Here is a 27765-nt window from a genome sequence, read left to right on the forward strand (position 1 = left end):
GTGTTTTTTCAGTCTTATGATTTACCAGACAGAAGAATCCTTTGTCTGCAATCTCCTAGTGTAGTTTTCTCGGGAGGTGATCTTCTTACTGTAACCAATGGAAACCCTAGAAGAACCAGAAGAATCCACTCAAAAGGTGAACTATAATCTCTCTCACTGTCATGAATTAAGCCATCGCTGCCGTGTTATTTTAGTTATTTTTGCATCGACATTGTGATGAATTATTTCTTGTTTGGAATGGAGTTTTCTTTTCTTGGTCTAATACTCAATGGACACACAGTTCCTTTGATGTATTAAGTTTTGAGTTCGGTTTTTTTTGGGGAAAGTTCCGTTTGAATATTTGGTTTTAACCGTTCATCGTGGCCTCTTGTAATTTTGTGAGCCTCTTGCAATTTTGTGACATAAAAGCAATGTTGGATCATCGATAAGGAGAGGACATTGAGCATCATTTTTTGATATGTCATTTTTATTTTTCTGAACACCCAATCTTTTGAACCTTTAAATTTCCTAAGAACTAAACTGTGTTTCATCAGTGTGATATCTAGCTCAAATTCTAGTAAATGATTATGTATAAATCAGATTTACCCAAAAAAAAAAGAAATAAAATCATGTATAAATCATGTGGCTGTTCCTTTATCATGTCATTTTTATGTTCACTTTTGTTGTTTAAAAGCCCCATGTTTGTTATAAGTTCGTGAATATGCAATTATCATCTCTCTGTTTTGTCTCATATATGTGCATTTATGTGTTTAAGTGGTGTGTGGTTACTGGTTATGAAATTAATGAGGTCCCTACACATGAAATGTAATGATTCGCAGCTTAAAGATTTTGCTTACAGCTTTCCATATATGAAGGAACATGTTGAAATAGATGAAGTTTGTGCTTTATTGGTTCTCTAGAGGCTGCAGAAGTAAAATACAATTGAGGGAGATAAAAGAATCAACTTTTTTGCAAATGATCATTGGGAAATATGTCCCTATATTCTACTTGTATCAAAATTGTCATTTTAGTGGCGCCATTTAGTCTCAATCAAGAGAGGTTATTAGTTTTTGAAATAAAAATCTTTACACCCTTAGAAAATTTATAAAATTTGTCTCGTGTCATCTTGTATTTTATGTGTAATTGATATTGAGAAAATTTAAAGAAAAAGAAAAAATAAAAACCATCATAAAAGAAGATCAAACCACAAGTAGTGACAAAACCAGACTTACGTGGTTTGCTTACTTTGTTGAAGGTACTTCTGTGCCAAATCCACAAATACCAAGAAAGTTCTTGTACATGTTCTCTCTATATTTTTCTTATCTCTGTATGCCCACTGCACTAGCATATAGAACAGGATATCTGTGTTCCCTTTCTAGGTCACAATATGCAAAAGCGTTAAGATCTAACATGTTTTGCATCATTCATATTAAACCTTGAGAGAACCTTCTTAATATAATTTTTTTTGTGATATCCACAACTTCTCATTCTTTTTATCTCTACAAATTTCCACTTTTTTTTTGTTGCATGCCATAGGTCTTTCGTTTCAAATTCTTTACCATACTGAGTCTTTGATTTATTTGTCTAACTCTCTTTTTCCTGCAATCAACAAGTCATCCACATATAATACCAGAATGGTAAATGCAGCACTTTGAAGTAAACACAATAATTATACTTGCTTTTGGTGTACATGCTTTGTCATAAACATGTCGAGTCGCATGTACCATTGTCTAGGAGATTGCTTGAGGTTCTACATTGACTTCCAATCTAAATATCTTCTCTTCTTTTCTTTCTCCATAAATCCTTCAAGATGTTGCCTGTATTTCCTTATCAAGATTTCCATGCAAAAAGGTTCTTTTCATATCTAATTGCTCTAAATGTAAGTCATGTAAGGCAACTATAGTGATAACAAACCGAATAAAACTATGTATTTTTTTATTAGTTAGATCTTATTGAAAGCTTCTTTCGGGTCATATCCCTTCGCCACAAATCGTACTTTATAATTTTCTCCGCCTTCATCATTGCACCCTTCTTTTATCTTTTATCTTTTATCTTGGACACGGACTTATAGCCCATTGCATTAAACAAGTGCAGTACAAAAGTATAAGCTGCACTCCTTTATACCTCTTAACAGTAGCCTTGCACAAAGTTTTGCAGGCCTTGTTGACTCATATGCTCCAAGGGCATATTTCATAACTTTGCTTGATCTGCTGGCTCATTTTGGAAGTAAATATACCCACTTTGCCTACAACTATTCTTCTTGGTAACCTGTAGAGATGTATGTTTTTTATGCCTTCATGATGACAAAGTCCCATCATCATATTCGAAATCTCACATTCCAATACTATTTTATAACCAATAATATCTAAAGCACCAAAGGACATTAAATTCTTTTCTAGTTAAGGTACATGTTTGGCATCGCTAGAGTTTTCTCAATGCCATCAGCCATTTTAACTTTCATTGTCCTCGACCAATTGTCTTACAGTGTGTATCATTCCCCATTAAGACATTCCTTCCATTACATGACTTCTCCTTGCGAAACCACTTCCTAAGAGGACACACAGGAAAACTGCACCCAAAATCAAGGACCCATTCATTAGAAAGATAATTGCTGTATGGCCTATAGAGAGAACATTCCCAGCACTACCATCAGAACTCTCCTTTGCAACACTAGCTTGCATACTGGAGTCTACCATTCCTTTCTCCTTGTCTTTTACGTTTTTGCAGTCCTTCTTTATATGCCTTATTTCATTCAATGATGACATCTCACCTTGTCATTTCGTGTTCTTGACTTCAACCTAAATGTGCCTCTAGATGATCCCTTCTCACTAATCTTTCCCTAACCACCAATGCCTGCGTAGATGCCCCTTCACTAGTGGTCCTTTTCCTTTTCTTGTATGATGAGAGGGCTGTTGAACTGTCTATGGCATTTTTGCCATAAATTAAGATTGTAAGCAAATGATCATACGAAGAAGGGAGTGAGGTCAAAAGAAAGATGGCTTTTCCTCTTTCTCTATTTTCGCATATACAGCCTAGTCACAAATAATTTTCTTGAACCCATGGAGAAGATCCATAATCTGCATACCTTTTTTCATCTTTAGGGTATATAATTGCTGCTTCAAATACAGGTGATTTGAGAGAGATTTTGTCATATAAAGGATGTCAAGGTTTAACCAAAGTACAGATGTCGAATTTTCATCTATCGTGTCCACATTGTACACATTGTAGAGATTGTCATCAGAGAGGCAAAATCAAATGGTGCTAGCAATTGTCACATACTTAGTCTCCCAATTTTCTTTTGATATGCTTCTTGGCCTTTTCCCCTAAGCTTTGATGTATCGATAGGTCCCTTGTCTTCTTCTTCCATATCCTGAAACTGTCTCTCCCACTAAACTACTACAAGATCAAACTTCACGTCGGAGGTTTTGTCAGCCATCCCTAATCATTGCTCTTATACCAATTGTTGAGAAAATTATATGGAAAAGAGAAAAGAACAACATCAGAAAATAAGATAAAAAATAAAAGCGGATTTCCATGGTTCACTTCTTTACACAAGCTACGTCCAAGGGAGGAAATGGCCAAATCCACTATTCACCAAGATAGCTTATTGTGCATGTTCTCTATGTTTTGTTCCCTTTCTTTTCCCAATAAAATGAAAATCAATTTTCCACTCACTGGTTTCTCTTTCAAGAAACCCCTTTTCTCCAAAGGTGCAAGGGTTTTTCTTCTCTCTATATAAAGCTTAATCCTCATCCTAATCACTATGGCTTTATATACCCAATGTTTTAAAAAGGCCTAGGCAACATCTAACCAACTAGGGTGGGGTGGCTGCCTCTGTTTTGATGCGCCCTAATATATGTGGATATATTTTGTGTATGATTACATATAAATATACAATGAATATAATTACATATAAATATAAACGCATGTAACAAACTAATAAATTACTATATTTTAGATAAAGTTTATCTACTTGTATAAATGGTTGAACATTAAAATTTTAAGTGGAAAATCCAAAGTTTGAAAGAAACTAGGTGTTGAATCACATTTCACACATCTAAGATTTAACAAACCACAAAGATAATTGCATTTCCAAATCTCAATGTCTTGGATGAATTTCGACCTTTAAATTATTGAAATTTTCCATTTGTAAGCTCTATTGATATGCAAAATAAATCAAATAAAAAAAATGGATTTGAAATCATTTCTCAAAGTTCTCAGTTTTTTCTTTAAAATTTTTTTAAATTTTTTTTTCCTGATGTTTATCACAATAGGAAACATTTAGAAATCAATATTTTTCCTTATTTTATTTTTGTTACTTTATCTTTTTGGGGTGTGTGCGTGTGTTTTGGGGTGGTTGGGGGGGCACAATGTCTTTTTTCTGTTAATATGGGGGGAAAGACCATATTGCCCATGCCATGAGGGCATTTTCTATCCTTAAGCCATGGGCAGCCCGACACGGGCAGCTTGGCTGAGGTGCTAGGCGGCGCCTTGAGCCCCTAGGCATGTGCCTACCATTATCTAGGTTGCTTGCCTAGCCCTAGGCAAGGTGCCTAGGGATCTGCCCTGCCTCAAAGCACTGCCCTGGCGCCAACAGCAACTGCTTTTTAGACAGTGCATATTCCCATCCTATAGAAAGAATACAATCATGTAAGTAAAATACCCTTTATATTAGTGTTTTTACAAAAGAAATGAGAAACTCCAGCACCAAATCTCCAACTTTGAAAAATAGCAGTTTCAAATTGAAATTCTAATTCAAGGCTGGTCATCACCTCGACAAGACAAGGGGAGAGAATTCAAAACCATCATGGAGCAATTAAAAATAGGAACATGCTTAAATCATTCCCATAACTCTGATTCTATTAATTACATCTCTGTCTCTCTGTCTCTCTCTCTCACTAGAAAGATTGAGAGAGTGATCATTGCAAAAGATAAGAGGGTATTTTTTTGTTATAATTTTTTTTTTTTGAAGCTTTTCTGTTTACTTTTTTTATCCCTCCGCCTCCCCCCCTTTCCCCTCTCTAAGGCTTTGGTTTTCTCATGCTTTTTTTCTTTAAAGGCTTTGGTATTATTTATTTTCTCAATTCTATTTAATTCTTTCTGTCGTTTCTCTAACTTTTTTTTTTCTTTTTGTTTATTTTCTGTGTATGTGCTCCCTTTACAGTTTTGTTTCCACTCATAATCTCATTAGACTTCTCTTTTCAGTGTTTTGGTTTTCTTTCTTAGGGCTTTCTATTTATTGACATGTAGGAAATTAGTTTCATAAATACTATGGGCAGAAAGAACCTTGCAGGCAACATTACAAATGAGCAACAGAAGGAAATTTGTGAATATCATGAGGCCAATCCTGTCATAACAAAAAATGGATTAAACTTGGACTCAAAGGGAATTCTAATTGTTGAAGGCACCTTCTCAAAGCACTATTTCGAGGGGAGAAGAATTTAAAACAATGTCAGCGTCAGGCTTGAGACGTAAAAATCAAAGAATGTTTTGTGCTTGAACTTGACACTGCCCATGCGAATTAGGTTTGGCAATGTGAGCATGAAGGTGTACGTCTGATAGGGGACATGATCATAGCCGAAGGAAAGGAGTTTGCTGAGATGATGAGGCTAACCAAAAATAGGACCCCAGAATTTTCTAATGGTTGGTTGGAAGCTTTTCAAACTGCCACAGTTTTCAATATTTCAAATTTCGAAAGTGGTTATCAATATTGTAAGGCAATTGAAATAGGCTTTCCTTAGATACATGAATTCAGTGACAAATACCTCTTGAAGGACATAATTTAATATGGATGAATCTTGTTTATTTTGGAGCATGGCACTGGATCATACTATAGCATCTCACCAAATCAAGGGAATCAAGGCCATGAACTCCTATTTCACTTTGGCATTTGCAGTAAATGCTGATGGTTTAGAAAAAATGCATCTATTTTTTTATTGCTCATGCCAACAAGCCGCGATGCCTCAAGAAGAAACGTGCCAAGCAACTAGGCTTTAACAACTATACCCATAATGAAAAAGCTTGGATGACTGCAATTCTTTTCCAAGATTAGATTAGAAATGTCAATGAAAATGAAAGCACAGAAAAGGAATACTCTATTGTTACTAGATAATGCGGCGTGTCAAACATCCAGCTCATGGATATAGGCAGCATTGCCTCATTCAAGCGTCCCTATTATCTGTACCAACTTCAATATGTTGGATGGGGATGAAGGTCGAGAAACGGGCCTTTATAAAATTGAATGGCTTCAAGCCATGCGATGGTCAAAAGATTGCATGGAATGATGTGCCATCGGACAGTATAAAAAAGTGTTGGTAGCATAAAACGATACTATCTTCCTATGGAGATGCTTGTTGGCCTCTATGGTTGCAAGATAAGAATAAGGATGGTATCACAAGTATGGGTAGTTTGGAGTAGTGCATAAGGCTAAAACGTCTATATCTCTGTGTTGAAGAAAAAAGAATTCGAGAATGAGCTAGTGAAATTCATAGCAGCTCTTAAATTACAAGAGCAGATGTCTATTGAAAGCTCTTTAAACCCAGTAGTTGAGCTAGATACCTGTGAGGAACACACTGACAAGGAGCTTGTTGAGGTAGTATGTTCGTTGACCAAGATGCATATAAGGAGGATGACCCAGATGATGGAGATCAATCAGTGCTAGACCTCAGAATCAAAGACAAATTGACATTGCTTCATGGTGATTGTGAAGATTGAAGTTGACATTATGGAGGATGGTGGAACCAAATTGAGGTCCCTATGTGAGATGAACTAAGGAGAGAACAGACTGATAAGAAAATGCTGAAAAATTTCATGACTATTTTGCATAATCTTGTAAATTTTTTAATATAAATTTATTGTTACCTTTTGTTTTTGCAATTTAATACAGACAGTTTTTACTCTCTTAGCCAGTTTTATATGGTTTTCTTTGTAATTGTAATATGGAGTATGAAATTTTTGAGAGCTCATTGGTTTTGCATATGTTATGATGGGAAGGATTTGTATCAAATTTGAGAAGATATTTATTTCAATGAGATTTGTTTAGACAGCTATTTCTGTAAATAATATTAGTGTTGTCATTTTTCATGGTGTCAACCTTTTAATTGTGGCTTCCAAGTCCATCTTATATGAACTTATGGGTAATACTTTGTGATGATATATTGTAAATTTGTTGTTTTGGATGAAAACTAGGGAAGCTTTTCTATTTCTGTTATCTCTTCTGAGATTTTAGAGTATCTCAATCTCTCACTATGTCAACTAACAGTAGGTTTTTAAGATCTTTTCATCTAGGGAAGCAATACAACAGTGTTTTCGTAAAGCATTATCATTACTCTGTTTCAAACAAATGATATGGTAATTTATAAGAAAGTTGGGGTTTCAGGAAGAGGAAAACTTGGGATGGATGAAGCTTTTATAGGAAGTAATTTCCTCATGTTTGAAGTTCACAGACTCCTAAGGAGCGCAAAAGGTTTGTGGCAATTACCAAAGGCTAAGGGAGTGCCACATTGGCTTTGGCTGCAGTGCTTTGTGTCTTGGAATCCTGTAAAGGAATGTGAATTTATAGCTGCATATTCTCTTGTTGGTAAGAGAATAGTTTTTTGGCTCTCTTTCATTCTCCTTGTCCTGTGTTTAGGTTGAAAGAGTAGGTACAATGAGCCATGCATTCCCCTTGTCTCCTATTCAATGTTCAATAAGGCGGAGGCAGCCGCCTAGGCGGGGCCCAAACCCAAAACGCAGGTGACTTTTTTTTTTTTTTTTAAATTTCGATCCCCCACACCTCCCCCCATTTTATGATATATTTTATTATTTAATAAGTAAGTTTTGTATATAATATATTGTTAAGTTGCCGGAACCACAGATCAAACCTAAACATTTACAACTTTAGATTGTAAATGAAATAATTATAACTCAAAATGAACATTAAAACACATTGCACCTACAATTATTTAATAAGCAATTAAGAATTAAGCAATTATTAAACTAACTAATAAAATAATAATCCAAGATTCCAAATAGACAATAACATATCAAATATATATCACAAAGTATCAAAGAAAAATAAAAATACATCATTAGACATTAAGGGAAAAAAAATACAAAACCTAATGAAAATTATTGAAATATACCAACCTTCTTGAAGTGGACTCGATTTCAGGCCAAACCGAAATGTTTGGGATCCCAAATCTCCTCTTTTACAACCCTTATAAGCCTCAAAAAGATTGAGGTTGAATATCCTTTAATATCGTGACCATTCGAGGATTTCGAAGAAGATTTCGATCTCTCAAAAAATCTTCAAATCGACTTTTTTTCAAGTCATTTCTCTCTATTTGTTTTGGGGGGCAAGAATGACCCCCCAAACCCTTATTCCCCCTTTTAAGGGGGTAAATTGTCCTTTTTTGCCCCCCACCCAAAAAACATTTTCCGTCAAGGCTCTGCGTGCCGCCTAGTTCCACCTTATTGACCGCCTAATCAGCCGCCCTACCACCTAGTTCTGGAGCCTAATTAGTCCGACCTTAAGAACCCCTAGGCGTTTTTTAAAATAGCCGCCTAGGCGGTTGGGTGGCCAACTTTTAGAACACTGCTCCTATTCATTTGGAGAATAAATCTTCTTCTCTCTTATTCCTCATGCTTGACCCTTTTATTTATCATCTCTGGGCCGCTCCTCTTCCTTGCCTTTTCATTTATGTCTTTGTTGTCAGTGAAGATGCATTGTCAGCATATGTCAACTTATATTTGTTGATTGTTTCCTTTTAGTTGTTATTTGTTGATCTGATACATCAATTTAATACTGTATAAAAATTACAACAGAACCTGGATTTTACATTGATTATGTGCTCGTCCCTGTTGTTGTGTGCAAAAGATCTAGAAAAAGATTTACACGCTTGTGTATTCATGGTTTTGTGAATTTCTTTGTCCAAAAGCTGGGTTTTGACATGTTATGAGATGATATTAATATGCTAGTTTTTTGGATGGTAGGTGAATAAAATTTTTCGAAAGGGGGTCTATACGTGTTTGGATATCGTGAGTTTTTCCTTTTTATAAGAAAATTAGAAAGCTGTCCATTCTAAGGTGAATTTAGCATCTAAATATATTCAAGTCGGACTCAAATATTTTTGGATCATCGCACTCTTTGGGCTTCTGCTTATCGGATGCTGCCTCTCCTCTTCAAACACCCCCAGCACCTCTCCCATGCCCCTGCAACTCTGAACATGGTAAACCCCTCTCTCTCTCCAACAAAAAACAACACGCAGCAAACCTCTGTACCTAATGCCCCAAAATGGAGCTCCCTTTTCCCAGAGCTCCAACATCGAAAACCCTTCTTCTCTAAACATATCAAAAGCCAACTTTTCTCTGTGCTCCAACATCAAAACCCTTCATCTCTAAAAATAACGAAAGCCCTCTTTCAAATTTTGGGCTTCTTTTCTCTGTAAAATAGGTGTACCTTTGCAAACCAGGGCTTTTTTTTTTCCTTGTAAACTTGACTCCTTAGTGTCCTCTCTCCAAAAGAAAGGCCTGAACTTAATGGGGTTGCTGTCACTTAGTAAACTAACATTCGGGAGGTTCTACCCTCCAAGGAGCCGGGAATTTGAGATTTTTTCTTAATTTTTGGTACTGGTCAGAGGAATGTTGCTGGGGGATCAATATGCTTCGTTTTAGAGCTCAATTTTGTAAGCGAGAAGCTCGGGTTACAGGTTCTGCATTGAGTACAACCTCTCCCTCTCTAAAACCATCTCAAAAGCAAGACCTTCTCTCTCTCTTCAGCTCCCTTCTTAGGCCATCCTCTGAAATCCTCAATTTCTGAGGCAGTTTCTTTGTCTACCTTTTAACTCTTTGAGGGTGTCCCCAGTTTGGTTCTTTGGTAGCCCTCATCTTCCATTCTCGTGTTTTTTTCTCTTGTTTCATGAAGAGAAAAACCATAAAACCACGATTTACTTGAATGGAGGTTTTAGGGGTATTGGTCTTTCCTTTCAAGCAGGTTTCTTTGGGTTTTATGGTCCTGTTGATTTTTAGGGTTTTTGGGTGGGAGTTTTTCCAGGATATTTTGAGGTGTTCGACTTTTAGAGAGAGAAAGTTGCATGGAATTTAGGGTTTTTGGGTGGGAGCTTTTCCAGGATATTTGAGGTGTTTAGCTTTTAGAGAGAGAAAGTTGTAGGGAAGCGGATTTTTGACTGATGGGAGGGATACAGGAAAACCTTTTGGAATGGCAAGCCAATTTTGAAAGGGTGGAATGCAAACTCTAAACAAATGTCGAACAAATAAAATCTGCTTTTCGTATTTTCACACTCCATCCAAACAGTCCAGCAGAATAATAAAAAAAGATGACTATATTTCTCAATTAAGGATGAAAAAACTTACATTTTTTTCAATGTGAAGGTTTTTTATTTGACATCCAAACTGGCCCTTAATGGAGGTTTTTCTAAGGTGGCAGAACTGTTGTGAAGCCTGGATTGGTTTCTGGATTATTTTAATTGTCATCTTGGAGTGAAAACATTCTTTTGTTTTGGTTGGCTATAAGACTAGGAAACACAGCATACTGGATTGAACCAATGAAAATTTGTTGGAACCAGAGTGATGGATCAGTTAAACTAATTTAGATTGTATTTTTCCTATCTTTTGTCTGTCATTTTCTTGCTGACCTGTTGGACAAGCTATGAACCGGTTAATGTTGGATGGGTCACTTAACCTTTTGGTGCCCGATCTGGTTTTTGTGTAATGGTGAATTTATTAAAGGGAAATTTACGTACAGACCGGATTAAAGGTCTGTTATAACAAATGGCCCAAAAATAGGCCAATATTACCAAGAAGGACGGAATTCCCATTTTTTATTTTTTTGGACAAGTTTGCCCCCAGTCTTGTTTTGCTTAGAAATTTCAACAGGTTTTTGTTTCACTTGGAAAATTTGTCAAATTATGTTTTACATGTGCGAGAGCTGAGTTCCAACAAGTTAGAGCGAGAAAGAACACAAGGAAGAGAGCGATAAAAATCGAAGTTCTAAATAGCAGCTTCGATGAGGCAGCAAGCGCCTTGCTGCTATTCATCTTTCTAATCTACGAGTTGTATCTCTCTAGCTTCTCCTTCCCATCATCCATCGCCATTGATCCTTTTTCTCTAACTATTCTCTCTCAGACACTTGCTTTCTCTCTCTATGATGCTGGGGTGCATTGCGGGTTGTGGATGGCTATATAAATGGGCGGCGGAGGATGTGGTTGGGCCCCTCTAGTGAGAGAAAGATGCAGGGAATAAAAAGAGCTTGGCTGGCATGAGAGAGAGAGGATTGCCTCGTGTTCGCTTTGGGTTTTTTTACTTTTTCCCCCTCTCTCTCTAAAACTACTGGAATTGATTGGCCCATTGTTGTGGGCACACAATCTTTCTGGAGGCAACATAAGGTTTGTTTGAAAATATGGTCCGATGTTAAAAACATCGGACCGCTAATTGTTCTTTATTTTTATTGAAAACAGGGCCCGATGTTAAAAATATCAGACCACGAACTCTTCTTCTTTTTGATTGAAAATAGGGTATGATTTTGAAAACATCGAACCGCTTTGAAATGTTATCGAGCGGTCTGAGGTTTCAAAAATTGGGGCGAATTTTCCAAAAAAGGAAAAATTTCGGAAAAAAAGCAGTCCGATGTTTCTAAAATCTGACTGGGGGCAAACTTGGAAAAAAATAAAAAATTTGCGGTTTCTGTTCCTTCCAGGTAATAATGACATATTTTTGGGCTATTTCGTAGCACTATTAAAAGCCAATCCGTACGTAAATTTCCCTTTATTAAAATACACTTAACTTATCAACTATTTAACATTTTAACGATTTTCAACTATTCCAACTCATGACAGTGTGTATTTTGATGGGCTTTTTGATATTATATCAAAAGATAAGAGTGAAATGTTAAATGGTTCATCTCCTAGGTGTGCGTTGATAAATTGCCCTTGTAAAATAGGTAGGTAATGGAGAAGAGTTCATTGAGTCCATCTGATGGCTCAACATTGCCAGTGAGTTCAGTAGGTGGACTTGATTACGTGACTTGTAAATCCTTTAATGAGCAAGTCACTTTGGTGTTTCTTGTTGTGTCAAGGTGACTTTGCATGCAGTGTTAAATAAAGCATAATTTCCATTAGATTCTGATTGTTGTTTGTCTTTTTTTCTTGTTCTTGCTTTGATGGTAATCTGATTCAGACCTTTGTGGAGGATCTTGTTATTGTGTGCAACTGGGTTAATGCCTATACATGTGCATCTGTTTTGTTACTAATTCTGGCAAGATTGAGACTGTCTTCTCATTTCCTTATAACTCTGTAATGAAATGAATTCAGTAGATTCTTCTTTGTAGACTGAGGGAGTTATTTTTACATCTATTTTTAGGAAAAGGTCAGTTACAGGTATAAAACGAGGTGATAAGTGTCATAGAAGTGAACCTGATGTTGTAATATATGAAAACAATTCCTAAACGTATGCTTTACGTGCTGGGATGTTGACGAGCCACTGGACTTTCTATTGCATGTAATTTTTCCAAAGTTGAGATTGAGTTATTGAACAACACAAGAAAGAGTTGAGAGATGAAGATGGACCATTTGGTGTGCCTTGGGTGATTCTGGCATCAGTATCTATTATCATTAGCAGTTTGTGCCTCCTTTCAAGGATCATATGATGCCACCCCATAATAACCTTGCTCATTATGGCATATGAGTGGTTCTTGGGGACATCAACAAAGCAAATGGGGCCTAGTTATTTGTGTTTGAATATGACACTTTATAAAATCATGAAATTAAACTGAATATCATGCAAGGGAATTCACCAATGAGATTTAAATTAAGAGTTTTTTCGAGTGGTACTTTCAGATTGAAATAATTGAATCCTCAAACAGTGATTCCAGATATTGAAAATTAAACACCATCAAAACAATGAAAATGTCATAGTTAACCGTTTCTCAAAAAAACAGTGAGAATGTTATTTTTAAGTGTAAATGTAAAAAGAACAATGTACTGTGGGTAGTTTTATTTTTGTTTTGGAGTTAAAAGGTCTTCTTAATGGGCAAATCCTAGATTAAAGTTATACTAGTGGTTTCTTATTGTCTAAATTTAGTGTGAAACGAAAAATATAATTGACTAGTGATGCTTTAAAAATGTTGCTGTACTTCGTGCTTAAAAAATGGAAGGGTATATAATTGTCTCTTGGAGATGAGAGTGACGAATTGAGGTCCACTTCCTTGTTTTTTGGCCTGTTTATTGGACATACTTTGAAGGGGAAACATCTCCCAGTTGAGGAGAGAATTTTTATTGTTGCATTCAGTGTATCAAAAAGCGCTAGGCGGGTCCTAAGCGGCCTGGGGGGTCTAGGCCACCCAGCACCTAGGCGGGTGCCCAGAGCCTGGGCGGCTGCCCAGTTGAAAAAAAAGTAAAAAACATACCAAATTACCAATATACCATAACCCAAGTTAAAAAAAAAAAGATAGACGTCGAGAAGAGAATTTTGATAATCCATATTGTTAAAATAGTAAACTGTAAAACCATACAAGTTTGTAGGATATAAAAGTCAACACTCAACACAACAGAAATATACAGTCTAACATAAGATAATAATCATGACTCAACACAATGGTCAACAGACTCAACAATCAGCACCAAGAGGCAAGAGTCGTCATTCGTCGTCATCATCATCAGAGGGAATATCAATAGGGCAAGCCTCATCATATGCCTCAGAGTCGAGGCCATCATCATCAGAGTCTTCTCCCTCTTCAATATAAATGTTCGTCCTCCTCTGTTTCTTCTGAATCTACCTCTTCCTCCTCATCTTTTTCTACCTTCCTCTTACTAGTATGTGCAGTCTGTGCAGATGAGGTCCTAGGAGTCTTGGCTGCTCTATCATTTACTTTGTGCTTCTCTGAACTCAAATATTATATAATTTTCTCCTTGGTAGCCTCAAGAACATTTTTACACGGGCAGCATTCCCCTTAATATCGGCAAGGTGTTTTGAAAACGGTAAATGCCCTCATTAGTAGTCTTGCTACAATAATTACATTTAATATGATTTTATCACTTGGATTTGGGTTATAACCATACTTCCAACCCCAATCACCACTCCGACTAGAGCCTGAAGAAGACACTTCGATAGAACAAGGCTTATTTTCATCCTTTTCTGGTTCTTCAAAATTCAGAAAATATCTAATCTCATCCCAAATTGCTTCAGGAACCTTTGTACAAGAAGCAACATTACCTCTAACACCGGCAAGGTGTTTTTTGAATCGGCTAATACCCCCATTGGTATCTTTTTCACAAAAATTACACCTTGTACAATTTTTATCATTTGGTTTTGGGTTGTACCCATACTTCCAACCCGAATCACTTCTTCTAAAAGTAGCATAAATAGAAATAGATCTATGACAAGGATTTTGTTCTTGTTTTTGTTTTACATAACTATAAATTGCTTAATCTCCTCTCTGATAACTTCAGGAATTTTTACAAGGGCAACATCCCTTTTAATACCGGCAAGATGTTTCTTAAACCGGTTTATACCTCTTTTTGTATCATTTTCACAAACATTGCATTTAACGCAATTTTTGTCATTTGGATTCGGGTTGTATCCATATTTCCAATCCGGATCTTCACTCTGACTAACTCCTGAAGAAGACATCTCAAAATAAAACAAGCAATCTAAAAAATGCACTTACTTTGGTTGCTCGAACTCCAAACTTTGATAAACACTTCGATGATTCGATCCAATGAAATTTAGTTTTTTGGAGGTTTCTTTCTGTCTAAAAGGGGTTCTTGTGGGTTTAGGTTTCAAATGAACCTAAAACCCATCATTCTAAACTTTTATATCTTGAAAAAAACGAAAAAAAAAAAGAGGTATTTTTCCACCTCTGGGACCACCGCCCAGTTTGGCCGCCTAGGACTGGGCGATGTGCCTAGGCCTTTTGGACCGCCTAGGCGCTGGGCAGTCCGTTTTTTTGAACAATGGTTACATTTAATATATTGTTACAAACGTACATAAAGTTCTTGTCAAGTTGTGGGTTCAGATGCGGTTTGCTCTTTTTTCCATTTTATTTTTTCTGTTTCAACTTGTGTTATTTGTTCACATCTCCGTTCTTAATTATATGGTCTCATATTTCTTAAGACGTTCGATTTTGTTGCTCTGGGCATGCATTTGTTGTTTCTTCAATTTAATTGTTCATGAACCAACTTTTGAAGTTTTGCTTGTTCTTATATTCAATGTTCAAAAAAATGCTGGGCGGTGCCTAGGCAGAAGGAAGAACAAGGGTAGGAGGTGCATTAGGAAACCTAGGTGGCCTAGGTGGAAGAACATGGCTAGGAGGTGTCTGATCTAACTGCTTTCGGTAAATTCTGTGTAAAAAATGCATAGAGGCATAACACATTAAGAATGCACAACATATAGTCCATACATAGTCTATGCACTCCATACCATTTGTCCATGCTCCATATACATGGTTAAAAAAAATCTATATTGAGGTTCAAACCATTTGAGATTTGGACAATTATCTAACAACACATTAAGAAAAGGGATAGACCATTTATTTTTTGTACATGGAGATCACAATCATGCCCACTCATTAGATGTCAAATTGAATGGCTTGGGGTGAGTCACGAAGTCCAAGAAATTTTTTTTTGAACTTTGTTTCTATTCAATGAGACTCTTACAATCACCCACCCATTTTGAAATTTAAGGGACAAGAATGATTGTGACCTTTATGTACAAAAGATAAATGGTCTATTTGTAGACAATCCCTTAAGAAAATACGAAAATATAATCCAGCATACAAATTCAGTTCTAGACAATACATAGTCTGAAGTCATACACTCCATACTCCATACTCCATCTGCATAAGAGGGAAAAAAAGGATAGAAATATAGAATTGAAGACTCAAAGAGTCTTCAGCCATCGTCAGAAAAAGTGGGGTCAGCTGCATCATATGCATTGGAGTCGTGCTCCTCATCATCAGAATCATCTCCCTCCTCAACATAACGCATGTCATCCTCTATTTCTTCTAAATTTGCTTCCCCTTCCTCGTCCTCTGTGAAGATCTAGTGGCCCTAAGAGGGTTGGCTGTTGTACCCATAGTTATCGGGATCTCCTCCCTTGCTTGGTGATCCCTTGTAGAACTTCGATCCTCTCGATCCCAAAGCGGATCTCGCCTAAAACTCAATTTAGTGTTTTCGGGATCTCGTTCCATCTTATAAGGGAACGAGTTCGTTACAATTTAATTTCGTGTTCGTAAACATTACAAGATCTAGTTCCATAGTTTTATGGTTTGTGCTCCAGAGTGCATTGGGGATCTAGATTCCAAAATAATGGAACACAAGCATCGCCATATATGGCATCCAGATCCAACCAATATGGGATCGCTTTATAGTTCCATATTTATTTCATAGAAGGACTAAGCCTACATGTTATTGGTTAACAACGCTGAGAGCTACATTTTAAAGCCATGGATCCTTATTACCTACACAAGGTAACTTGTGTTCTAAGAAAATGGAGCTTGTTCCTATAAAAGTTATACTGCGCTCCATAATATTTTGGAACCTTTTTAATAATGCGCTCCTTGAGTTGAGAAACTCAAAAAAATGCCCTTCTGAACTTCCCTTCTTATGTATAGAATCTCACACCTTTATATAATAATTTTCGATCCTATGTAATAAAGGAGCTCGATCCCCAACACACATGGACCTCGATACCGACCTTTGAGGCTGTACAGGCATCGATCCCTAACACAGGGATCTTCAGTATAGCTTAGATCTGCCGATCCCGGCCTTGATTCCAGAACTGTTCCCGTTCATGTACCCAACAACTATGGTTGTATATGAGGTCTCCATAACGATAACCATATACCATATCAATCTGTCTGACCTCATCATAATCAATTCATCATATCGTTGTTGGAAACGTCTGTGATTTTGAATCGTTTCTGGAATCGGAATCGCGAAATCGCGTGCATCAGAAGTTTCGGAATCTAGGAATCGCTGTCCGTACGATTTAGATTTGAGAAAAATGATTCTCACTATTTTGGAATCGAGATTCAAAAAATTTGGAATCGTGTTTCCTATTTGTAAGAATCGATGTCCCTTGATGTTGGAATCGCATTTCATACCTATATGGAATCTCACATGACCCCACTTGTTTCGGTGGTTGCTATTATCGTGATTCCTAGAAATATGGAATCGTGATTCCTAAAATTCTACAATCGTTGTCCTCATCAATTTGGAATCAACATTCTCACCATTCCGGAATCGTGATTCTCCCCATATTGGAATCTAGATTCTCCCCTTACTAGAATTGGAAACCAATTCCCTCCGGTATATAAGAGAAGTATTCAAAAAATATATAAACTTACCCATTACTACAAGATCAAATTTTGATATGTATATACTCAGTCCAAGACTCCAAGTATTAATGTCAACCTTTATGATATCTTTGTGGACAATCTCATACAATGGACTCGGTCTATCAATAACCCTATTATATCAATCCTATTATGGCTACAAGGTCTGGAGCTAGTCTACGGCATACAAAGAGTGCGAACAAGGGTAAGCTCATTTTATCTCCTTTCCTTGAATTATAAAATACATACATGACATAGTAATTCTTCTTTGTTAAATGTAGTTTTGAGTCTTTTGACTTTTGAAAATTGAGTTATTCAATTTTTAGTCAATTTCTCCGATATTTAATGATTAATTTAATCTAAGACACCACACAAGGCACTTTGCTCATATCGTTATTATCTTCTTGTTCTACTTGAAGAAAAACATTTTTATCCTCTTATTCAGCTCTAAGAAATGACAGTGCCAATCATATATTAAACATTATTACATTAGTAGTTTAGTACCCTCACCATTACCAAACATTATTAAATTTGAAGTAACATTTTTTTAGTATTATTTATCCTTGATAAGTGTTCTTAAAAAGTAACATGGAATGAAGGATGGGAATTAGTAAATAAGAAAATAAAAAATTTAACATATTACTCATATTTTAAATTTTGATTTTATTGCCATGTACAACAACTTCAAATTCTCTCACGCTCTCATACATGTTGCGCTCACTCATGATTGAGCACACATCTACTCTCCCTATGCTCACATTACTTTTATGTATATATTATTTAGTTGAACACTTGAAGTTCCTATTCTCACGTTACTTTCATGTTATATTATTTAGTTGAAGACTTGAAGTTCCTATTCTCGCATTACTTTCATATTATGTTATTTAGTTCAAGAAATGAAGTTTCTATTCTCACATTACTTTCATGTTATATTATTTAGTTGAACACTTGAAGTTCCTATTATTTAGTTCAAGAATCGCATTGTTGTGTAGCAAGGAATCACGATGTCTGCGATATAGAAACTTGATTCCAAACAACATGGATTCGCAATTTCAAAAAGTTTGGAATCAACGTTTCTCACAAGGAGAATCGCATTCTTGTATAGCTAAGAATCATAATGTCCGCGATATGGAATCTTGATTTCGACAATCCAGGAATCGAGATTCCTAGAATAGGTGGTATCGCAATCCGCAAAAAATGGAAACATGATTCCTTTATTTTAGAATCGACTTTCGCTTAGAGAAATGTCGAATCAAAATTCCGAAACAGAATCGCTACCCTCATAGGCGATTCGATAACTATAATTCATCATCATCATCCAACATCTCCATAGCATTCTCCATGTCTTTTGTTCTAAGGGGGTCACTTTTTTCTCATTTAGCAAATCTTTCCTTCAAGAATTGTTTGAACTTGACATAAACTTACTCATTTAGCCTCTTTGATTTAAACTTGTTTCTTTTCTTTGTATGAATCTGTATGAAAAATTGAAAACACATGTAGACACCCTATTTTAAAACTGACAAATTCAATGGTTTTCTAGCCTTAGACAGCCTTAGGACCACACTATAAACCATAGACCACTGTAGTCCATAGTTCCTGCCCTATGATCTAGAATCCTGTAAGACTACTAGTTTTGGTATAAAATCAACCAAAAATAGTAAAACATCGTGTTTTGACCCAAATTTTGGTATGCAACAACTTAAAAACCTAAAAATTTATGGGGGCGACACTACCCGTGTCACCCAACCCTCATACTGCCTTTTGACTTGGAAACGGATTTTAGAAGCTTTTGAACCTTCCTAACCAACCCTGACCAGGTTCAATGAACCTGGGCTGGGCGACACTGGTAGTGTTGCCCAAGCCTTTGACCACCAAAACTTATTGTTATGGGTTGTTACCTATTCCAATCAATTTTCAGCTTACATAAACACATTTCGTCATGAAATTTGAGAGACTTTAAGACCTGAGAGAAAACCTTGTGTGCTAACCCTAGAACTAGGTAAAACCTCTTGCAAACTTTAGCCATTAGACCTGCAACCTTTAGATTAAGAAAGTCATTCAACCAAGCCAACGCTTGGTCAACATTGAAGAGAGACACGGAGGATTCATGGTGGAAATTACAGCTGCGGTCTTGATATGCGCGAGGCCTTGAAGCCTTGGATTTGTCGGGCCAACTGGCTTGGCCAGGTATTTTTCTTACCCTCTCTTTCTTTTTCCTTCAGTCATTTTACTAGATTTAGGGTTTCTTTATCAGATTTATTTTAGTATTTCGTGCTCTGGATCAAAGTTAGCTCTGCCACTGATCTAAGAACAGATTTGCTCATGGTTTAAAAATTGAAAGTTGAAACATAAAAAAGCCAAACATGGTTTAAAATATATAATCAAGCTCTACCATGTTAATAAATTGTAAGCTATTTGTGTGGGAAGCGGGTGCTTGGTATGTAATGAGGACGGATGGAAAGGGTTGTCTGCAAAAAATTCATATACTTGCGTTGCATCAGATGAGTCTCATTTTCTCTCAGAAAATCAATTATTTTGACCATCTACCTCTTCAAAATCAACTGGTGTGCTTTATCCTTTAGTTATATTGTAAATGATTTTTTGGAGATGGACACTTGAATGATTTTTTAGATAAAAATGAGAATCAAAGGCATCTAATGAGGTATTGGTCATTCAGAAAAGAGAAGATGAGCTTATTGTTAAATTAATTTATTTGATAATTTCAAAAGCAATTTATTTACCTTTGTGTTTGGTGTCCAATTTTATGGTCTTTAAGGACCACTATCATTTTCCCTTAACCGCGGTGAAGTGGTGAAAAATCCTGCCCTTTTCCTCTCTTTGGGCCATCCCACATGTTATTATACATCATCATCATCATTATCGCTTTTTCCCAGCTAATTGGGGTCGGCTACATGAATCCTGATCCGCCATTGTACTCTATTAAAGGCCATACCTTCAGTGAGGCCGTAAGTCCCCATATCCTTTCGGACTACTTCCAACCACGTTCTTTCGGACTTACTCCTTGCCTTTTTTAGTTCTTCTACTTGAACTAACTTAGCACCTCCTAACAAGTGTTGTACTTGGTCGGCGCCACACATGGCCAACCCACTTAAGTCTACTCTCTCTCATCTTATAGCCTATTGGTGCCACACTCCTAAATTCTCCTGAATGGATTCGTTTCGAATTCTATCCCTTATTGTCTTGCCACTCATCCGTCTCAACATCCTCATCTCCACTACACTCATTTTATGGGTATATTGTTTTTTGCCCACCCAACATTCCGTCCCATAGAGCAAAGCTGGTCTCTCAGCTATCCTATAGAAACCTGCCCTTCAGCTTCATTGGTATGCGGCACATTATATTATACATATATCTTTTATTATTATCCTCTTTCCCTTTCCTTTGCCACGCTCATAATTATGTGGCTTCTCTCTCTTCATTATATATCTCACATTTATCCAACATGAAACTGAGAGTTGGATTAATATATGGGGAAGTGACATGAAGACAGAGAGAGAGTTTGTGACTTTGACAAAAACAAAGACTTTGTACTGTTAAGATAACAGTGGGAAGGGAAGAATGGAACGGAGAGCAAAGAAAAGTTGTTGGTTATAGAGAGGTCCATTAATCGTGACCTATTTGAGAGCAAGATCAGTGACACTGTGATTTTAAGCGACTCTTTGAGCATGCAACTTAGAGACTCAAGAAGAGTTTCCTAATCTGGCTGTATCTTGGGGCTGTTCTCGCGGGTACCATTTGCATCACGGTATCCAGCCGCGTTGAGGGCATCAAACACTTCGAAGAAAGTGAGCTCCACTTATGCCTTCAGATCCCAGACTACTTTTATCATCCTATAACCTCTGTAACTTGATCTGATTCGTATGGGAATTTGACTTGAACTGGGAGTATTTTATTTGTCATCATAAACTCTCAAACCAGATTGAATCTTTACAAGGTTTACTAATAACAAAATTTTCGGATATTTGTACAAATACTGACTCTGGTAAAGGGGAGGTTGTGCCAAAATTTCGAGGCAAGGGTGTTAGTAAATACTAACATTTACTCATGATCATAAAAGGTATATTATCTTTAATAAAACCTATGTGAAGAAACCATAGACCAACTTTAATTTCTAGAAGTCCAAATCTCATTTATATTATTTAGAGAAATACTCTGCCAGAGTTATTTGTGATTGGTAATAGGTGAATCATTTATTTTATAGTTATACTTGATTTTCCATATTTTGAGAATGCCGTATCAAGTTCCAGGAGGCACCTAAGCAGTCTTGGGGGTCCTGACCGCCCAGCTCCTAGGCGGTCACCAGGTTTTCAAGCAGCCTAGTGCCTAGGTTGAAGAATAGGGGCATGGGAATACGAGTAAATACATCATAAAATATTAGAAATCTCATAATCCTATTTGTTCCGAACCGTTGTAAATTTGTAATAGATAGACTACTAGTACAACAAAAAATAAAATATAATAGTAATTAATATTGGCACAATCCATAATCCATACTCCATAGACCATTCTCCATGCTCCATAATTCATATCATTCCATAATCCATAGTTTCATATAATAATACAACTATATAGGCATACACATAAGTGTTGATCAACATAAACTAGAAAATACGAAAAAGAAAATGATTCGTCTTAGATTCGAGTTAGGTGTCTTTAGTCAACATCAGAAAAAGTGGGGTAAACCTCATTATATGCATCAGAATCGAGTCCACCATCATCAGAGTCATCTCCCTCCTCAACGTAACGCTCGTTTTACTCTGTTTCTTCTAAATCTGTCTCTCCCTCTTCTTCTTGTATCCCGCTCTTACTCTGTGCAGATGAGGCCCTATGAGTCTTAGCTGCTTTACCTGGTACCTCTCCACCCTTTTCTTGCTTTTTGTGCTATACTGAACTCAAATATTACTTAATCTCCTTCCTGCTAGCCTCAAGAACATTTTTACATAGAGGAACATTCCCTTTAATACCGGCAAGGTGTTTCTTGAACCAGTAAATATCCTCATTAGTATCATTTTCACAATAATTACACCTTATACAATTTTTGCCATTTGGTTTTGGGCTATGACCATACTTCCAACCTGGATCACCACTTCTAAAAAAATCGGGAAAAGATATTTCCATATAACAAGGCTCCTTTTCTGGTTTTACTAAATTCAAATATTGTCTAATATCATCCCTAGTAGCTTCAAGAGCCTTTTTACAAGAAGCGACGTTCCCTTTAATACCGGCTAGGTATTTCTTGAATCGGTCAATACCCTCATTTCTATCTTTTTTCACAAAAATATACCTTATACACTTTTTATTATTTAGATTAGGGTTATAACCATAATTTCAACCCGGATCACCATTTCTTGAAGAACCAGAAATAGACTTATCCAAATGACAAGGTTTTCGTTCCTTTTTCTATTTACCGAACTCATATATTGCTTAATCTCCTCTCTAATAGCTTCATAAACAGTTTCTACAAGGGACAACATTCCCCCTAATACCGACAAGGTGTTTTTTGAACCAGTTTATACTCCCATTAGTATCTTTTTCGCAATAATTACATCTTGTATGATGTTTCATTTGGATTTGGTGGGTTATAACTATACTTCCAACCCGATTCACCACTTCTAGAAGAATCCAAAGAAGACATTGAAGTAACAAATAAAATCTCCAAAACAAATTTTAACTAATGTTTTTGCTTGATCTTGAATCTGCAATGTTTGAGATATTTTCCAATCTCAAATACGTCCCAAGAGCCCTCTAATATGCTTTAAAAAATCATCAAAATCAGATCTAAATAAAAAAGATGATGCTTTGATCGATTTTTTCAAAACTCTGAAATACCCAATTGATCTCTTAGAAATGTAAAAAGGTAATCATTTTCAAATTTTTTCCACTCTAATAGTAAACAAAGGGGTTTAGGTTACATAATAACCTAAACTCCCTTTTCCCCCTTATTTAGGGGTAAAAAGGACAAAAAATGCCATTTGTTTTCCCTTGGGAGGGGTGCAAGCCTGGGTGGCCGCCCAAGGCTGGGCACTGGGTAGCCGCCCAAGGCTGGGCTCTGGGCGCCCGCCTAGGTTTGGGCACTGGTGCCTAGGCAGCCACCCAAGGACTCCCCCTAGGCCTGGGCAATGCTCCCATGCCCTCTTGGCCCGTCTAGGCGCTAGTCGGGCTGCTTTTTGAAACACTGGTAACTATTGCTTCTAATTCTCTATGTAGTAATCTATGATCTTCTTGAACATGTTAGCCACCCAAACTCAAATGCTGAATCTGTGGATTTGCTGATCATCAATTTGTTGTCCCGAATATCATTGCTTTTGCACTTCTAATTAATTGTTTACGTTTAGAAAAAGGAAAAACAAAGAGTTGCCCCCTGACATCTCTAAGCATCTGCCTAGGTTACTGAAAAGAAAACAGGAACAGTGAACTGGGGTACAGCAACAGTAGTTGGAGTGGTCGCAGGCTTGCTCTATGGCGGTAGCAAGGAGGCTGTCGCATCGGTGGTGAGTTTTACTGATCCCTGTACTTTGTCTGATGTGGGTCTTTTCTTCAGTTTTTTGAGAAGTGACTCTGCAAAAGATTTGCTAGTTGATAAATAGAAAATCGTGAAGCCAGTTCCAGTTTCTGGAAGTACGAAGAAAAGTACAATGTTATAACTCGAGGAAAGAAATTCTTGGCCTTGGCAAAAAACTACAATTTTCAAGCATGAGTGGATGTGTTTTTGCACATGCGCGTGTGGTGGATGCCATAGTGGCTGCAAGCCCCCTCTTTCTTGCCATTTGTGTATCGTGGAGTTTCCTACCCACGTCGGTGTCCAAAGCTCTCTTATTTTTTCCTCCATTTCTTGAAAGCACCAGCATAACATTCTTGTTCTATGAATCATTGAGAAAACAGTGCCTCTATTTTCTTAGGTAATCAGTGAAATATTAGTAGTCAGTAGTTTCCAAAAAGAGTCTTATTGCATTGGACGTTGCAAAACTTATGGCCAGTGTGGTGTCAGAGCAAAGATGCAGAAGTGATGCTGAAGCTTGGTAGCACCCCTGACAAGCGAGAACAGTACAGGCTGATGAGGGATGCAATGGAGAAGAGGTTCATCCGTGTCACACGAGGGTCCATTGTGGGTGGCGTTCGCCTTGGAATGTTCACGGCGACATTTATTGGGTTGCAAAACGTCATAGCCGAGAGACGTGGGGTGCACGATGTCTTGAATGTTGCTGTAGCTGGCTCAGCGACTGCTGCAAGTTTTGGCCTCATATGTAAGTACTGAAATTGTCTCTTAAATGCTCATTCGCTTTGGTTCAATAAATATTCCTCTTTTAATTCTTCTAGGGAATTCTATTATGATGCTGCAAGTGGTACAAAATGGTATGTGAATGCTACTGATTTTAAGATAAATGTGAAAATAGTGGTTCTTGAAATTATGGCTGTTGTTCTGTTTCCAAGCAGTGAGAGGTGGTAGGCTGCAATTCTCACTACCCCTCTCTCTTCAAAGAGAGGGGTGGAAACTCTCTCCCTCTCTCTAAGTCTCTTATTCTGGAGCAATAGAGTGAGGCTGCAGTCTGCGGTATTCCCGCCCCCGCCAGCCCAACAAAAAATGAAATAAAAAAGAAACAGATTCTGTGTGTTGTATGTATGTGTGTGGGCAAGAGAGAGAGAGAGAGAGAGAGAGAGAGAGCAATGACAGCCACATATTTTGCTTGCGTAGGCTTTTGAATGATGTCTTCATTTTCGTTTGCCTATACTTGTTATTTTTTAAACTGTTGGTGCTCCCTGTATATCTTTCACCAATGACAGTTCTTATGTTATTTTCTAAAACGTGGTGGCATTTGTGTAGTTTACGCTGCATCTTTGCTAGCCTTGCTAATTTGCCCTCGGCTTCTTGTATTTTTGTGCGCTGTATGATGAATTATGACCCCATCTCTACTTTGGGCTTAATAGAAGGAAGTCATCATAATGTGATTCTCATGAATAGATGCTATTTGAAGAGTGTTTGTTCCAGGATAATCCAGATTGTAGGTTCAGTGAATAATGTGCTTCATGGCATAGTTGCAGGAACCTTAGGATAAGGCCACAGTCCCACCTTATGAACTTGAGAACTTAGAGGGAGTTGGGTTTGGAAAAATAGTGATCTCGCTCCCTATAAAATGGGATCTCAATCTACATCCTTGTAGAATCCCTCCAAGGCGAGGAGCTATAATATTAATCGATCTACTTCTCTCCTTGGTATTATGGATGTATTTATTTATAATATCACATAGTGGTATACTAGAATTATGGTATTAAAAACTACAGTTTAATATATCATAATAAGCCAATTTATGCTATTAGTAAATTGTGTTATTGTACTAAATTGGAGTACTATAATTATGTCATTGATAATAAGCTAAGATGTATGATAATGAATCGAGTGGGCATTAGCTCGATCCTAATTTTATTATATGCTAGTAATTGATTTCGTTTTATGTATAGTGGAGTTTAGACCCCTCCGAGTCAAAACCTTGACCCCGGTGACATGGGATCTCGTTCCCAAGTGTCTTTGGATCTAGCTCCTTAACCCTAGGAAGCTTTCACCTATGCTTCATGGTAGGACGCTTTCACCCATGCTTCATGGTACTTGTTTGTCCATGTGTTTTGCTGTAAGTGATCATGTTTTCAGACTTAAAAAAATTTCTGACAACCTGTTCATTTTGTGTGTAATCGATCTATGCTTCATGTTTGGGTGGTGTATGCATGTGTATACTGATGTGTATATATATATATTGGTATGTGTGTGTGTTCGTGCATATATGTATATATGCGTGCATACCTATCTTAATGGTTTATTTTCGCAGTGCCAGGATCTCTAATGTGGCGTGCTAGGAATGCCTTGATGGGTTCGTTTCTGGGGGCAGCCTTCTGTTTTCCTCTAGGTAATTTATATATTATGGTCGCATCTTTTTTGCCAGTTCTAATTCTCCTGCCATTGCCGTCTACTTGTGAATTGTTTTTTTAAAATTGTGATGTCTGAGTCTATTAATAAGATTACCCAATTATCAATGCAATTAGGGCATGTGTATATAGGGATGTATTTGGTGTTTCATTAAATGTTTTTTGTTGAAACTTATGATTTGAAGGTAGATTAGTGCTTTTTACAAGTTTTGGGAACCCACATGTTTCTTCCTTTTTCTACTGCATGTATAGGTTGGGTTCAGCTGAAGCTCATTGAGAAGGCAAATGAAACCTCCGAGTTACAAGAAAGTGGTGAATTGAGAGGCAGTGGTGGGGTTGGGGCTGCGATTGAGAGACTCGAAAGCAATCTAAATAAACAGAAAAACAAATAAGACTCTGTGGAAATGGAATAACAGAAGTGCCTAAGTGAAATATGCAAAGAGGCCCTACAGCATGGAAACCCACCCATCTCACCTCCATGAGTGCATATGCATTAAGCATGTGGTTATTAGCTCTCATCTTGAATGAACAGAGGGTGAGATAGGTGAGTGGATGATTTTTCCGAGCCCTGTGAGACATGTGATATAATCTTGGCTTTTCACTCGTACAAAACTATATATAGGGTTTTTTCGGAGCCCAACTGCTCAAGCATTTCATTTTGTTGCAGTTGAGTATTGTGAACCCTTCTATGCTTTCCTGAGGAACTGCTTTTTCCTTTCAAATTTTATGTTGGTATGGGGCTTGGATAAAAATGTACTGTTTAGCCACAATTTTGGAGCCTTGTACTCAAGTAAACCGACTAAGAAGCTCTTATTTGATGAGAGCAAACATAGAATTTCATCAACCGCAGCTTGGTAATATATTCTGGGAAAATTGAGAAAATGGTGGAGAATTTCTGTATCTAATCTGATTATGTCAGAGGCTTAGGCAGCTTGTCTTCTTTGGTGATTTTCCCGATTTCGATGGTGGGGTTCAATTTTTTTTAGTTATTTGTCACTTGTTTGGTTTTTCAAGAACAAGGTGATTATCCAAAATGTACACTGGAAGGTAAACATGCTAGACATGATGGAATTAAGGGAGAATGGAGGCCCTTCAGCTTCGGACGTTGTGTGGATTCTTTTTGGTGAGCACTGCAGTGCATGGGAGCTCTAACTAGACTATAATTTGAACTACGGGCAGTTGGGTCACTTCTCTTGTAGTGAAGAATTGATCCAAGGCCTAAGAGTTTGTTTGCTTGATCAGATGATAATGATGACTTATTTTATGAGCCACGAACAGTTGTAGGCCGGTCGGACATATTGACGCATCTGATGGCCCATGTTCACTAGTAGGGCCTCCAAATTTTTTAGGGAAAATCATATAGAGCTGTAGTTCCTTATATTATTGCATGGTAGACCATCCTTCCGTTTTTCTTTTAAGCGGTATAAAGAAACTCCTAATGATTTTATCATACCTTTTCGTCTTTTATGTCTTTGTTTTATTGACTTTTGATCATAAATATTAACTTCAAAAAAATATTT

The 27765-nt window shown here is 37.1% G+C and overlaps 1 protein-coding gene across 5 annotated transcripts; it reads left to right on the forward strand.

Moving 5' to 3' along the window:
• LOC18430447 (Mitochondrial import inner membrane translocase subunit Tim17/Tim22/Tim23 family protein) lies at positions 1 to 27127 on the forward strand. Of its 5 annotated transcripts, XM_020665041.2 has the most exons (8): positions 1 to 136; positions 7358 to 7444; positions 7610 to 7713; positions 19432 to 19495; positions 23716 to 23820; positions 24318 to 24573; positions 26149 to 26226; positions 26498 to 27127. In XM_020665041.2, the coding sequence occupies exons 3-8, from the start codon at positions 7628 to 7630 to the stop codon at positions 26635 to 26637; spliced, it is 729 nt and encodes a 242-aa protein (XP_020520700.1). In that variant the 5' UTR covers positions 1 to 136; positions 7358 to 7444; positions 7610 to 7627; the 3' UTR covers positions 26638 to 27127. The 5 variants fall into 5 exon arrangements, with proteins under 5 accessions (XP_020520700.1, XP_088716371.1, XP_011621998.1 ...); XM_088860245.1 differs by lacking the exons at positions 7358 to 7444; positions 7610 to 7713; XM_011623696.3 differs by lacking the exons at positions 7358 to 7444; positions 7610 to 7713; positions 19432 to 19495.
• The last annotated feature ends 638 nt before the right edge of the window (positions 27128 to 27765 follow it).

Source organism: Amborella trichopoda, chromosome 3, assembly GCF_054954075.1.
Source record: "Amborella trichopoda isolate Santa Cruz 75 chromosome 3, AtrichopodaSantaCruz75HAP2 v2.0, whole genome shotgun sequence".
Classification (NCBI taxonomy): Eukaryota; Viridiplantae; Streptophyta; class Magnoliopsida; order Amborellales; family Amborellaceae; genus Amborella; species Amborella trichopoda.

Coding starts and splice junctions, on each gene's coding strand:
- LOC18430447 (XM_020665041.2), top strand. CDS start 7,628: ATGAGCCATGCATTCCCCTTGTCTCCTATTCAATGTTCAATAAGGCGG. Junction 7,714..19,431: donor GGCCCAAACCCAAAACGCAG/GTGACTTTTTTT, acceptor TGGAAATTACAG/CTGCGGTCTTGATATGCGCG. Junction 26,227..26,497: donor AGCCTTCTGTTTTCCTCTAG/GTAATTTATATA, acceptor CTGCATGTATAG/GTTGGGTTCAGCTGAAGCTC.